The sequence below is a fragment of the Lissotriton helveticus genome, chromosome 3_2 (genome assembly GCF_964261635.1).
Source record: "Lissotriton helveticus chromosome 3_2, aLisHel1.1, whole genome shotgun sequence".
NCBI lineage: Eukaryota > Metazoa > Chordata > Amphibia > Caudata > Salamandridae > Lissotriton > Lissotriton helveticus.
In genome coordinates, this window is record NC_136062.1 from 30,310,882 (window position 1) to 30,325,458 (window position 14,577).

Below are 14,577 nucleotides of genomic sequence, written 5' to 3' on the forward strand. Positions count from 1 at the left end.
TTTCCCAGAAAAAAAGATGTTTTTGTAAGTAGAAAAAGCCATATCTGTCCACATGGTTAAGTGTTTTGGGTGTCGATTGATGAGATACTGCCCAGCAGTCCAGAGATACGTGGTTGAGTCGCTTTCTTTAGATTTGCTGTGAAATTCAAATTCTCTTCTACAGCCCTGCCTCTTGCCCATTATAATTTCTACTGCTAAACTGGTTCTGCCCTGTCTAAGATAGAACACAGCACACTTAATTTTTTCATATATTTAGTTTGATGCTCTTTGTATGAAATTACACTTACTTATGAAACATCTAAATGGCTGCAGTGTCAGAGCTCTCAAAACGTAAATCATCATTTCTATCTATCACGAAACATAAACCTCAAAAATCCTGGAAATTGATGATCATTTTTTTTAATACTGTTTCAGCCCCAGGACCAGATAGCATTTGAAGATGGGTTTAAGCAGTACGATGGTAAGGTGGCCTTCTACTTTGAATCTGGTTATCAAATACAGACCTGAGTCTGGAGTTGCCTTAATCCTTCGTGTGTCTATTTGCTTCCAGTTATTTCTGCACTAGATATGGAGGCGATGGTAAGCACTATTGAAGCCTGGATAAAAGACCCAAGCAAGTTTGAGCGCTCGCATGGCATTAACAACACAGCGGATGCTGATCTCCTCCAAGACTCTAAGAAGGAGGTGGTCCACATTCTTATTGTCGAGGGCTTCCTCCTGTACACCTACAGGTAAAACACAAAGTGTATTTTTTTTTTTTGGCAGAGTTTTATATAGCGCGAACTAGACCTATTATATGTGTCTCTGACAATGGATTGAAGAGCAATCTTTGGTTACACATACATTATGTGAGGCAGAAATTAGATGTTATCTCTCACATAATGTATGTATCTGTGTCTCAGGCTAGAAAGTTACCTCCGTCTTAGGCGTTAGACATGGCTATCCATGAGGTCACATGACTCCTCTAAAAATGACTGTTAAAACCTATTCAGCGAGCTGGCCAAGATCATGTGGAGAGTCAGCCAAGAGCTGACAACTCCTGGGTTGCTGGCCTGCAGTCCAGTTGATAATTACACGGTATTCATTTCACTTCAAAACATTTTTAAATTCAAAGCTAACAGCTGACATAGGTTTCAAAATGCCACATTCCTTAAGCTGGGATATTTGACAAGACAGTGAAGTTTATACTGTATGCAGTAGCAGTCCTGTAACGTGTCTTTGTAGATGTATGTCGGATAATCAAACAAGCTGGCAGACAATATCTGTTTCTTTATTCTTATGACTTTTTTCAAAGCTTTAACTGCCTTTGATTCGAAAAGTAGGTAATGTTCTTGTTGAAGTTGTCCTGCGCAGTATTTGATTGTAAATGGGTAGCTATATTTTGTGTATTTGTAGAGTGCACTATCCTCCACCGTGGGTATCCGTGTGCTGAGCAGGTGTTTGTGCTTACCCCTGTCTATGGTAGGTCAGTTATGTGAACAGCCAGGTCTTCAGCGTCTTGTGGAAGTCAAGAAGAGAGGAGGCTGTGGTGTCTTTCCACGCCTTAGGAGCGATGTTAGAGAACTCCCGCCCTCCTGACCTGGTTCTGTGAATGCAGGGGATGTGTGCGAGTAGGAATCCTGCAGATCAGATGTGTCTGGTTAAAATGTGTGTGAGAGGTGTTTGATATGAGTGTGTTAGTGCCTCAGGAACCAGTGTAGTTCTGTGTGGTAGGTTGAGGATTAGTCTGGCTGCCGAGTTATTCATGGGCTGCAGTCTTCTAGTGAGTTGCTTGGTGATCCTGGCGTAGGTGGTGTTCCCGTTGTCTATTTGCTGGTGACTAGGGCGTGAGTGACAGTTTTTCTGGTGTTGCTTGAGAGCTAAACGCAGATCTTCCTCAGCATCTTCAGGGTGTGGAAGCAAAATGCAGCAAAGGCGTTGACCTATGTGGCCATGTCCAGATTGCTGTTGATTATTATTCTGAGGTTCCTGGCATTGGTTTCTGGGTGTGGGTCCGAGTTTGGCCGACTATCAGTTGGAGTCCCATGGTGAGGTGTTCTTGCCAAAGTTCACTATTTCTATCTTATCGGTATTGCACTTGAGACAGTTGGCTTTCATCTTGTTAGCGACTTCCATCGTGCAGGTGATGAACTTTCTTGTGATGGGAGTCTTTTCCAAGAGGGAGAGTATGAGTTGCATGTCATCTGCGTAGGAGAGGATGTTGATGTTATTTGTGCGGATGAAGTTGGCCAGAGGGTATGTATGCATTGTGGAGGTTGGAGCGGCAGAGCAATGAGCCTTGAGGCACTCCTTAGGTGAGTTTGTGAGCTTCTGAGGAGTAAGGTGCCAGGCTGACAACTTAACTTGTGTTCTATCCGTTAAGAAGGAGCAGATTTAGCAGAGAGCTGGTTCTTTGACGGCAATCTCATGCATGCGCCTGACGACGATGGTGTGTGAGACCATGTCAAATGCTTCAGAGAGGTCCACGAGAATGAGGGCTGCCATTGTCTCTTGTGTCAAGGATCATGCAGATGTTGTCTGTGGCAGTGATGAATTCTGTTTTTGGACTGTGGTTGGGCGTTGATCTGGCTGCGTGGCATTGAGGAGGAGTGCTTCTTTGAAAATAAAAAAAGGGATTGGCCTTGGGGAACTGCAAAAATGGGGTCTTATCCATCTGTGTGGTGTTGGTTTTAGGGCCTGGCCATGCTGTTCACAACCAAAGGCTGTGCATGGCAGGTGGCTGGGAACCTGCAAACGTTGGGCGCAGGGCCTAGTATGTGGTCATGCCAGCAGCAAACCCCTGCCGAGCACAGCACCGGTTAGGCCTAGATAAGTATGGTAATAACACTGAAATTCACCAGTTGAAGTTTACCCAGAACAGGTTTTACTAGTATGTTTTTCTCCACAAGTATTTATAACCATAGAAATGAAAAATCAGCCTTGCAATAACCGTGCCCAAGGGGTGAAATAGGATGACAGATGTAGTGATACATGCATGCCGTTGTAACAGAGGTCGGACCTTCATTTGAGACTACCCCAAGTAGCATGTGTCAGCCCTGCAGGAGTGATAACTGGTGATGTGTACAGAGGATGAGTTCTGCAGTATTGACTCCAACTGCAAACCACAAGCAGGATCACATATAGAAAATGGCCACAGGTCAACAGCCCAGCATGGAGTTTTTATATCCCAAGACCATGCTGAATGTACGTTAGGGGTGCAGGTTAGTTAGTCTCACAATTTATTTCTTGATTGCCAAACTTCAAACATAACTCTAGTGATACTTATGCAGCACTTATTCAGCACTACTACTGACGAAGGCCACCTATTCACACGCATGGTGTAAGGTGATGCATCTTGAAAGGGTGTGCCTCCTAATAGGCTTGCTTCCAAAAATACAACCTAAAGTAACATATCAGTCTACAGCGTGCACTTGCTGGAGGAGCTGAATAGCGATCAGTCTCAAGCGATCATTAACAGCTGTAACACCTCTTAAAGAGAGATATGTTAAGAATCTTCTTCAGGATGTTACGGCCTCTCGGGCTCCCATGGTCTGGTGCAAGTCCTTTCAGATGGTTGCTCCCTAGTCAGTGTTTGTCCGAATTTTGGGATGGTTACTTTTGATGGATGATCTAACCGTGGTGAGTTTGAGGAAGCCAGGAATACCTTCTATTTTTCGATGGGCAGCCAGTGGAGCACCTACAGGGGGAGGGATGTTGTGGTTCTCAGTTCACAGACTTTTGATCTATTCAAATAGCATGATTATTTATAAGTTGTAATTTGTTGAAATTTTTCGGTGGGTTGGTGGAGAAGGACTGAGGAGGCATTACAAGAACATAGGTAGCGTGGCGAAACGACATGTAAATTATTAGAGGTCAGTGATCAAAGTGGGCGGGATCTGAGGGGCACAAAGTGCCCATACGTTTGTAATTGAAGAAAAAACAATTCTCTTACTTTTTGTAAAAATACACCCATCCTGGATGGTTAATTCCACGAGTTGAAATGCTCAAGTGTAACTGTGAAGCAGGGAGTCTCCTGTGCTGTGAAACCGGGAGAGGGGCAGGGCAGGCAGCTAAACAAACCACCTTGCCAGGTTGCCTGGAAGAAATGTAAATTTGTGAAACTGATTAATCCGTAAATGTAAAGGGTACCAAGATAGGCTTTAATTAACACGATCACTTGAAGCATTCTGATAACACAGGTTTATTCTTTTTGAGTGGTATTACAAGGGAGTTAATGGTGAGCTGTGAAGTGTGTTCTTCTAAAGGAAAATTATAAAAGAAAATAGCACTATTTACAGTCTAGGTATTTCTAAAATCCATATTTTGGAAGTCCTATTTTTATCTTAAACATTTTTTCGCATTTTGCAGCAGCCTATCTTATTCTTTTTTTAATATTTTTTTATTTGTATGTTCACAGCAACACAGTAATACAGCATAAGAGTTAAAGCCCAAAAAGAAGTTCCTTTACATGGTAGTATATGAGCAGTGTACACAATAGCTAATTAGACAGCCTGATACAAATAGTTATATCATTATAATACATAGCTCCATCGATAACACATATAATTCCATTATTAACAAATACAGTTCATTCTTATGTCCATTCTCAATCTTCGTAGTAATCAAGAAAAGAACCCCAGATTTTCATACCCAGCTTCTTTTTTCTCCTTGAGCCACTAATTGAGAAGAGCCCCCACTCCAATTTATATAAGCTATACATTTTTGCTTGCCATTGTTGATAGTCAGGCGGCTTTTCCTGAAGCCACTCACTAGCTATACATAATCGTGCCACTGTCATAGAAAAAAAAAAATAGCGATGTGGGTATAGACTCTCCAAGGAACTATTTATGGGTATTTTCTCCAAAAGCATCATAGCAGGTGTAATAATTAGAGGGATATTAATAACTGATGTAATAAACTTTTCAATTCCTCCTATAAAACAATGAAGCCTAGGGCAAGAGAAAAAAATATGAACACTAGCTGCGTGATCAGCCTTACATCGAAAGCATTTGCCATCATATCCCTCCCCCCACTTGGCCATGCGTTCAGGTGTGTAGTATAAATCGAACACCGTCTTAAAAAATTGGGCTTTTAGATTCGCAGACATTAATACATCTTTTGACAACGTAAGTAGATCTTCCACCACTATTTCTGGATCTCCTAGAGTATTAACCCACTTTGCCCTTACTTTTTCAAGATCATATGTTTTTTCCCTTAACAATATCTGATACAAAAAACCTATTTTAACCTGTTTATTAACCCCTTCTACTACTTTGTTGATTTGCAGAGTTAACTTCCGTCTAGAAAAAAATCCCGTATTTGCAGAAATTTAAAAAAATAAGTTCTAGGGGAAAAAACTGCCCCCTTAACTCATCAAATGATTTACACGTGCCCTCATCCAAACAGATATCCCCCATCCACCTCACCCCTTTCCTCTGCCAGTTCTGTGACATTCCGTCTAAGAATATCGCAGGCAATATCCTAGATGCTTTAAAAGGTGTATAATACGATATTTTCTATATGTACATTGTTCTAGCGAGCCATCTCCAAAACTTATATGCGCCCAGCAAAACCTTGAAGCGCGTGCGTTTATAATAGCTTCCGTCTACTTCAATAAATAAACTCTGCTTCGCATATGAACCTAGTACAATTTCAAAAATAGAGGGAGTGCTGGGAGTATCAACGGCTCTCTCCCCTGTGAGCAATACCCTCATTTTCAATAAAAAGCAAGTCACATAATAAAGAAAAAAATCCGGAACCACCCTCTCTAATGGTAGCGTCATATACTTCATCGCCCGCCTTGGCTTTCCAGGACTCCAGATGAATTTGCCACATAAGGATTGCAGGGCCTGTATCCTGTGTTTGGGGAATTCTAAAGGTATTGACCTAAACAGGTATAAAACCTTAGGTAGGACATTCATTTTAATAATGTTAGTCTGACCAATAATGGTAAAATACAATCGTTCCCACCTATCAAGAGACGTCTTAATTTTAGCAACCAAGTCGTCCCAATTAGCATCAACCAGTTCCGTCATATTAACTTTGATCACTATCCCCAAATAAGTAGCTTCTTTAACCACCCTATCATCTTTCCATGCTAAGGCTTCTGAACACAAGATCTGGGTCTTTGATGCGTTGAGTGTGTACCCTGTTACAGATCCAAACTCCTTAGCAAGCCTCTCAATCTCTACAATGGCTGTTCCCGGATTAACTGTTGCAACAGCGATAGCATCCGCATACGCGAAAACGGAAAAGAAATAATCAAAAACATGATACGGAGGGATAAGTATGTTCCGGGTTAATTGTTCTATAAAAGAATTAATATACAGGGCAAATAATAAAGGGGAGCAAGGGCAGGCTTGGCGGGTCCCTGGAGAATTATTAAAAGAATCCGAGAGTAGTCCCATAACAGATATCCTAGCATTGGGTGAAGAATAAAGGGATTGTACTGATACGATAAATTTCTGACCGAATCCCATTTTGGCCATGAGTCTCCACATATAGCCCCAGTGCACCCGGTCAAACGCTTTTTCCGCGTCAAGTAGAATAAGCGCTAATTCTTTATTCTTCACAGCAGCGGTATCAAATAAAGTAATGACTTTATTTATGTGGTCTACCGTACCTCTTTTAGGTATAAAACCATGCTGTTGCTGAGATACTAAAGATGCGATAACTTCATATAAGCGGATGGCCAGAATCTTTGAATAAATTGTATTATCGGCATTTAATAAGGATATAGGCCGATAGGATCCCACCAAATCAGGGGATTTGCCTTTCTTGCAGAATACCGCAATAGTAGCGTCCGACCAAGTACTAGGAGGGTTTCCCAGCTGGGCCATCTGCATTACACTTAACAGTTCTTCCTTAATATTATTAAAAAACTGTCTGTATACTTCCCCGGGAATTCTGTCAGGGCCTGCCGCCTTACCAATTGCCAAACTATTTACTGCCACTTCCAGTTCAGACATCGTAATAGGAGAATCCAAATCACTTACTAGCATAGGTTCGAGTACCTTCAACCCCACTTCCAGCATTTCGTACCAGTCCGAACCCGCACCATCCCCACCTTGCTGGGTATACAATTCAGAGTAAAACTTCTGAAATATATTAAGAATCTGCTGCGGTTCCAAGTGTGATACCCCCTCGCTATCCCTCATTGCTTGAATATTCCTAGCTGACTCCTTCATCCGCAATCGAACCGCAAGCCTTCTCCCCAAACTCATGACTTTGCATTTTAGATGTTAAGAACTTTCTGGAAATCTCAGTGCTCCAAAACCCAAGAACATTAGCCCTGTCCTTAGCCACCATGTTCTCTAACTCACATAGCTCTTTCCGACCACTAACTACTTCCCTCGTTAATAAGGTCTCTGCCTCTACTAGCTGCTCAAATAGCATAGCAAGCTCTTTTTTGAGTGTCTTTTGCTGCCAGAATGAAAAACTCATGCATTCCCCGCGGAATCCCGCTTTAAATGTGTCCCATACTGTACAAACGTTGGCGGTCCCCTTGTTGTAACTAAAAAAAGACTGAATCCAACTGTCCATGTGCACCTTATATTCCTTATTCAAACCCAGCTTTCGGTCATACGTAAAGTTAAAACACTTAGGGCTGTTCACACCACCCTGTAATTCCAGCACTATGGGGGAATGGTCAGATGTAATCCTAGGGTACGTTTTTATTGTAGCCCCACCCAGTAGAGCCTCCGGTGCAAAAAAATAATCTAATCTAACCAGCTTCTTGTGAGGATGCGAGTAAAATGTAAACCCACTATCTTGCCCCCTAAGCCGCCCCCATACATCCACTAAGCCTTGGTCTTTTAATAAGTTAACAAGTGCTTTATATACTCTAGGTTTCCGGCCTGTATATTGATCAAAACCGTCCTGTATTGCACTATTCATTAAATTTATATTCATATCCCCACATGCCACTACTGGTTGCGGGAAAGTAGCTAATTCTAAATTTATTTCATTCAGTGCTACCGGGTCGTCCAAGTTAGCTCCATAAACTGTGCATGACGTTAGCTGCCTCCCTTCAATCTTGCACTCTACGATGCAATTTTTACCCCACACCGAAGTGCCCCCCTCCACCCCCCAGTCCGAACCCCCAGACCCACCCCTCCTCCCCCTCCCTTCTCCCTTTATAGAGGCTTTAGGACTTATGGTCATCTTGATGCGAGCTTGCCCCCAACCCTCTGCCTTTGCCCGTGGGACATCAACCCATCATCCCTTCACCACACTAACACCCGCTTCTTCCGGGTAAAAAGCTAAGAGCAAAGAAGAAATAGCTATCATCACACTTGTCGACCTCAATGCCCCTGTATCTTGTACCTCACATGCATTATAATGACCCCAAGAATTCTTTGGCAGCACTGGCAGTCGTAAAGAATTGAATGTGCTCCCTATGAATTACTTTTAATTTGGCCGGAAACATCAAATATGCCTGCACCCCTTTAGTTTGAAAATCGGATATTAACTGCCGAAGCTGCCATCGTATTTCAACAGATTGTTTACATAAATTGGGCCGCACAAAAAATTCACAGTCAAGACCACTACCTTTTTTATCCAGTTGAGCCTTCAGAAATATTTCCTCGCGAGCTAGAAAACTGTTAAAAGCCACTAAGATGGCTCTTGGCTTTTGGTCACGTTGATTAATTTTAAATGGAAATCTGTGAGCCCGCTCTACCTTCCGGTCCCAGTCCCATTTTGTGGCTTCAGGCATTGCTTTTTTAAAAAGTTGAACTATGAACCCTCAAGTGTCCGTCCTCTCTTTCCCTTCAGGTATCTGCAAAAACCTTAAGTTATTTCTGCGGGAGCGATTTTCTATATCCACAAGTTTCCAGTTGATGTCCTCCTTAGTGGCCACATGTAGTTCAATCGCTTTCTTTTGATGCGCTAGCTCATCTTCTAAGGTCAAGATGTGTGTTTCTGCTTCATTCGCCCTCGCCAAAAACTCTGAGTGTGACTTAACCAAACGCCTCACAGAGTTCTGTAGTTTCCTACAAGAATTTTGAACTCTCGTACTGTCTTCTCGTGTCTCATCTCTGTGTATATCCTCCCACTCAGAATCTGAGGCTGCTGCGCCAGCGGCGCCTGTATTTTCCTCCCACACCTCATTGACCGCACTATTATTGTCGTTCGCGGTTAGTTGAAGCCTACGCACAGTCCGGAGCTCTGACCCTTCCAGCTCCTCCAAATCCGCATCCAAGCTGCTGTGATTACTTCCATCCTCCATCCTGCCATCCTCCATACTCATGCGCATGGCATACTGTTCTGCAAGATCTTCTGAGGAGGACATTGATCGTTCAGATAACGAATAAAAGTCAGCAGAATCCGTCTCATCACCAGCCACTATTGCCGCCTCTTGACTATTCTCATTATTCACCAAATTTGTCGCTGTAGCCGAGTTTTCCTCATTTTCCTCAAGGATTTCGATTTCAGTTAGACCATTCATATTAGGTGCTGATTCTGAAGCAGCAACAGTTTTGGAGGGCACGCTCCCCTGTGCGTCCTCTGCCACAGCCTCCAGACCCCCGTTGCTTGATGGTAAAGCCTCGGCTTTTTGGTTCTGCTGATTTTGTTTTTCAGCCCCTTTAACTTTCATAGCCGAAAACAGCTCTGGGATTTTTTTCCTAACACTCGCCGTGGCCCCCTCCTTAGTTCGTGCTGCAGCTGACCCCGACCCAACCTCTGTCGCCTCACTTGGTAGAGGTGCTTCCTTCGACCCCTCAGCTCCTTCCTGCGGGTCAGCTGCATTCCCCTGTGCGGGCCCTCTCCGTCCTTTCGGTGCCATTCTCCTCTAAAACACCTGCTGCCGTGAGGCGTCTCCAACTCCTCCACCGCTCGATGCACAGCGGCAGGCTGTGTCCCAGGTGAGCCAGGTGAACCGCCTCAGTAGAAACGCCCACCGGCTCCTCAGCATGCTCCAGGCTTCTGAGATTGCGGCTACTCGAAGCAGCAGCATCCGGTTCCAGGCTACAGCGTTCTGCCTTACAGCAAACACCGACAGTCTTTTCCCGGTCTTTTTCCCGGTCCGCCCGATCGGGTAGGCAATAAGTAACTTTTCAGCTTTCAATCAGCTTTCAGTCGACCCCATTTACTCTGCTCTTCACTCCGTCGGTAACATGCTCTGCGAGGTCCGGCAGGAGCGGCTCGCTCACGCGTCCAGCGTGGACGCCATCTTGCCTCCCGCATGTAACAGCAGCCTATCTTATTCTGTGTACAGTATAAAATGTAAATATTCACTGTGCTTCTGTCACAGACTGGGACCTCGTAGCACTAAACATACAGAAGTCACTATTCTCCACTGCACCAACCAGGATTCAGCTTTTTGGCTCTCTGGTTACACATACAGACCTCTGCAGTGCATTAACTAAAAGAGCTTTCATAATCTACGATTTGCACTTCTCAACTTGACTCGCATTCATTTTTGATTTAAGCCCAACCTAATATAAGATATAGAGACTTGAAGGTAAAAGGCCGAAAAAAGCTAAAGAATATTTTGATTTTTCAGCCACGCCTTTGACCCAGCCCCCACACTTCTCACCCCAACTCCCACTGCACGCAGGATCACAGTTCTCAAACTGTTTTTAATTAACTTAGACCACCAATTGAGCCATATGTGAATAATTATTTATTGCTAGTAGGTATAATCATGTAGTGTACTTTATCACAGTACTTTATCACCACGCCCAGCACATGTAGGGTTTTACCTTAAACTTTCCCTTGAAACGGTACTTCTCCTCAAACAATCATCATGTCACGTTTGTTATGTGTTTTAAATGATTTCCTGTATTTTCAGTGTATATACATTTTGTAAAAAAGGTTGATGCTCTTGTTTAGGGGGATATTAAACACTAAAGTAATGGCTGGCATAAAGCAAATAGGTAGTTAAGCTTTCCTAACCCTACAATCTGGAAACTTCGTGGTTGCAGTGTTGATGACAACTTTCCAGTGAGGTCTCAGAAGAGCAATAGTGAGAATCTATTGGAACTTCTCTGTGTTAACCTTTATTACATGTTCGTTCATAAAGCCTCGGCTGTCCTGTGGCTGCCAGCAGTGCTTCCTCTAGTTTATGCTTCTCTTTATATAAATTGTACACCTAGCTTGATGCCCTTTTGGGAGAGTTGGGGCGATTTAATTCTTGGTGAGTCCCTGCTGTGTTTAGTTAACACTGAACAGCAGAAGCGTGCAGAGACAAGCAGAACCATAGGGAGATTCTCAAAAAGAAAGCTGTCACTTTAAAAGTTTTAGAGGATCATGAGCACAGTGACCCAATTCCCCATTCATGTGTTATCAGCTGATCAGTCATGGCATGTGCTTGGCGGCCATTTAATTTGTGGAGGTTGCAAACATGGGAGATAGAAATCACTATGAAGGTACATGAAGAAAATGTTTACAAAAGCCACTAGGTGTATCACATGTTGCACTACAGATTTCCAGTTGGTGCTTGTAATAGAAAATCCACTGGCACTGCTTTTGCACTGGTGTCATGAGAATTAAGACGCTTACCCTTCATATTTTATATCACTTAGAAATGCAGGAAAAATATTTATTTTGTCACAGTGGACTTTGACCACCTTGATGCAAAAGATAATCCAACCGTAGCTGACAAACGTTCAGAAGTCTGAAGAAGAAGCTGATTCTCTCCAAATAAAATGTTTTTAAAATATCCAGATTAAACGTTGTTTTTTAAGCTAATACATGGCACAGTTTGCAATACTCGAAAACAGTGAACTTGTCGCTGTTTTTGCAATGAAAGTAGCAGCTGCCCAGAGGGGTTCAGTGACTAAATATCGAGGGACATAATACAGAATTTCCAAAATATTGATTCCAAAATATCGAAGTACAGAATATAGAATCCCTATCTACAAACAGGTAGGTACTAAAATATCAAATCCAAAATATAGGGGCATATTAGCAAGACCCTCGTTAAAATTATCGCCGTTTTAGCGGCAGTACGGCGAGAATGGGCTTGCTAATATGCGTTACAGAATTCCAATAGCAGCCCAGGTTAGATGTCCTGCACATCTAACCTGGGCTTCTATTGGAATTCTATAACGCATATTAACAAGCCCATTATCGCCGTTTTAGTGGCAGTTTTCTGCTGCTAAAACGGCGATAATTTTAACGAGGTTCTTGCTGATATGCCCCTCAGATTGTTAAAATATAGTTCACTAAAATATTGAATTTTTTAAATGTATTAAAAATAATATAAAAGTAATTAAATATTAAAAACAATTAAATAAAACATACTTAAAATAATGTAAAAAAGCTTAAAATGTAAAAATAATAAATGTCCCGTAAATTTTTTTAGAGATTTTGTTGGATAGTGAGAGGGTAAAAATTACTGTTCCCACTCCAGTGAGTGCAACTGTAGGGAAAACGTTGGATAGTGGGAGGGTAAAAATTACTATTCCCACTCCAGAGAGTGCAACAGTAGGGAAAGTAAGGATTTAATATTAAAATAAGATTAAATTAATTATCAATACCAATAAAAAATTCATTAGAAATAATTACCAATTAATAAAAATTCATTACCAATTAAAACAAGTAATTACCAATTATTAAAAATTAATTACCAATTAATAATTAATTATCAATTAATTATCAATACATATAAATAAAAATAAATATTTACTTCATTACAATTAAATGACTTCCCATCCTATTCCCCTATAAACCCACTACCCGCTCCAAATAATAAATAATACAATTAACATAATTATCAATGAATCAATTAATAAAAATGAATTACCAATTAATAAAAATTAATTTCCAGTAATAATTAATAATTAATTATCAATCAATTAATTATCAATACATATAAATAACAAGTCATATTTAATTTACTATAATTAAATGACTTCCCACCCTATTCCCCTATAAACCCACAACCCGCTCCGGAATTTAATCACACAAAAATTAAATTACATAACATTCATTACTTAAAAAAATTAAACATACATTATAAAAATAGTACATAATTTTAACACATATACTACCATACATAACACTAAAAAATATGTGATATTATGGAAATCGATATTTTAAATGCGAAATTATGGAAATCGATATTTCCTACCCCAATTTCGATATTTTGACTAACCATATTTTGGTGATTCGATATTCTGTCCTATCTATATTTTGGAGTCGATATTCTGGCATGTTTATATTTTGGATTCTATATTTTGGGCGTTCACCGCCCAGAGGACCGCCTTTTCCTTGTTAAGACTTTGGATGGTTCTTCAGAAGTCAAGGTATGAAATGTATTACTTCTGCTGTCAAAGGCGATTGCTACCAAAAGGCTCATAAAAGACCATCTCCTAACTAAGATCATTGTCACAGGAGACCAGAGGTTCGCGGCCTCATTTCACGTGCGTGTTCTACTGAGGGAATTTGTCCAGTTTGTTAAGGTATGCCGAATCGCTGAGAGATCAATAAACGACGTTGCAAGGGTTCCTTTATCTGCTGAGTAAGTGATGAAAGAGATAACTGCATCTGGAGTAGCCTGAAGAGTGTTGATGTACTCGTCACTCCGGAACTAGCAGGACCTACCCCATTTGCTTTTGTCCTGACTCCTAGTAGAGTTTTTCATAGCAGCACATAGCAGCGCACAGCAGCGGTATGCATATACTAATTTATCAGGCACAAGGCTTTCCAATCTAGCAATGGTGGAAAGGGGTGAAGTGTGTTTTGCGTCTACCCCCTCGCCCCCCACCCTAACATTGATGAAGTGGCAGAGGGACCTGGGAAGGGGGGCCTTTTAGAAGATCCCACTCTGAAGTGCATCCTTGAAGGGACTCGCTGTGCTGATTAGCTGCCATTTTCTGTAAGTTAGGCTCGTCTGATCTCAAAGTGATTTAAGTGCAGAGGTAGATGCTGTTGCAGAGTTCTATTCTTATGCATTCATGTTTTCATGGCAAAGCAGAAGTCTCAGCAGTCCTTCGAGCCATTACATGCGTGCTGCCACAGAGTACCAGTCTGGAACAAACAGTTGAGGAACTCAGAATAGCGGCCATCCACAGCCATGTCTGAATAGTCTTTGGCAGCCAGGGTTCTGTGCTCTTTACCAGACCTTGCTCACCTGGGTGTGAAAGCTTCTGTCAAGTGATGGTCTGCGGTACTGACCCTTTTTATTTTAGCTTGATACAGCTTCTTCAGCTCAGCACTAGCAGAGAAGGGCAGAATCACATCAGATGGAACTTTCAGAAGGTTGAAATGCAGGTTATTTGTGAGTCAGAGCCTGAGAACTGTTCACTGCAACTGCTTCACTGTTTGAAGCCTGTTGTAAACAGAATTACAGAGAGAGTCAACTTTATTTTCAAAATGTTATTCTGAAAAAGCTGCCATTGCCTCCTAAAAGTGAAATACTGGAGAAGTTGACCCCTTTACCTGTCTCACTCCTAAAGCGTAGAATGACCTGCTGCTACACATAAGAGCCTCCTCATCGCTTCATGAATTCAGCAAGAAGCGGAAGAGCTGGCTTTTCGAGTAAATTCACTTGGCCCTAGGTTTGGCTTGACTCACAACTGCTCAGCACTAGGATACCCTCACTTATGCACTTAAGCAGGAACAGAATGTGAACAATTGGTGATGCACAAG

At 41.8% G+C, this 14,577-nt stretch overlaps 1 protein-coding gene across 1 annotated transcript in view; it reads left to right on the forward strand.

The window, feature by feature from the left end:
- LOC144826440 (nicotinamide riboside kinase 2-like) overlaps positions 1-14,577 on the forward strand; it is a 58,394-nt gene that overhangs the window by 12,516 nt on the left and 31,301 nt on the right. Inside the window, exons 3-4 of the mRNA XM_078684767.1 lie at positions 415-460; positions 551-731. Of these exons, the coding sequence (XP_078540893.1) occupies positions 415-460; positions 551-731 (227 nt within the window). The remainder of the gene's footprint in view (positions 1-414; positions 461-550; positions 732-14,577) is intronic.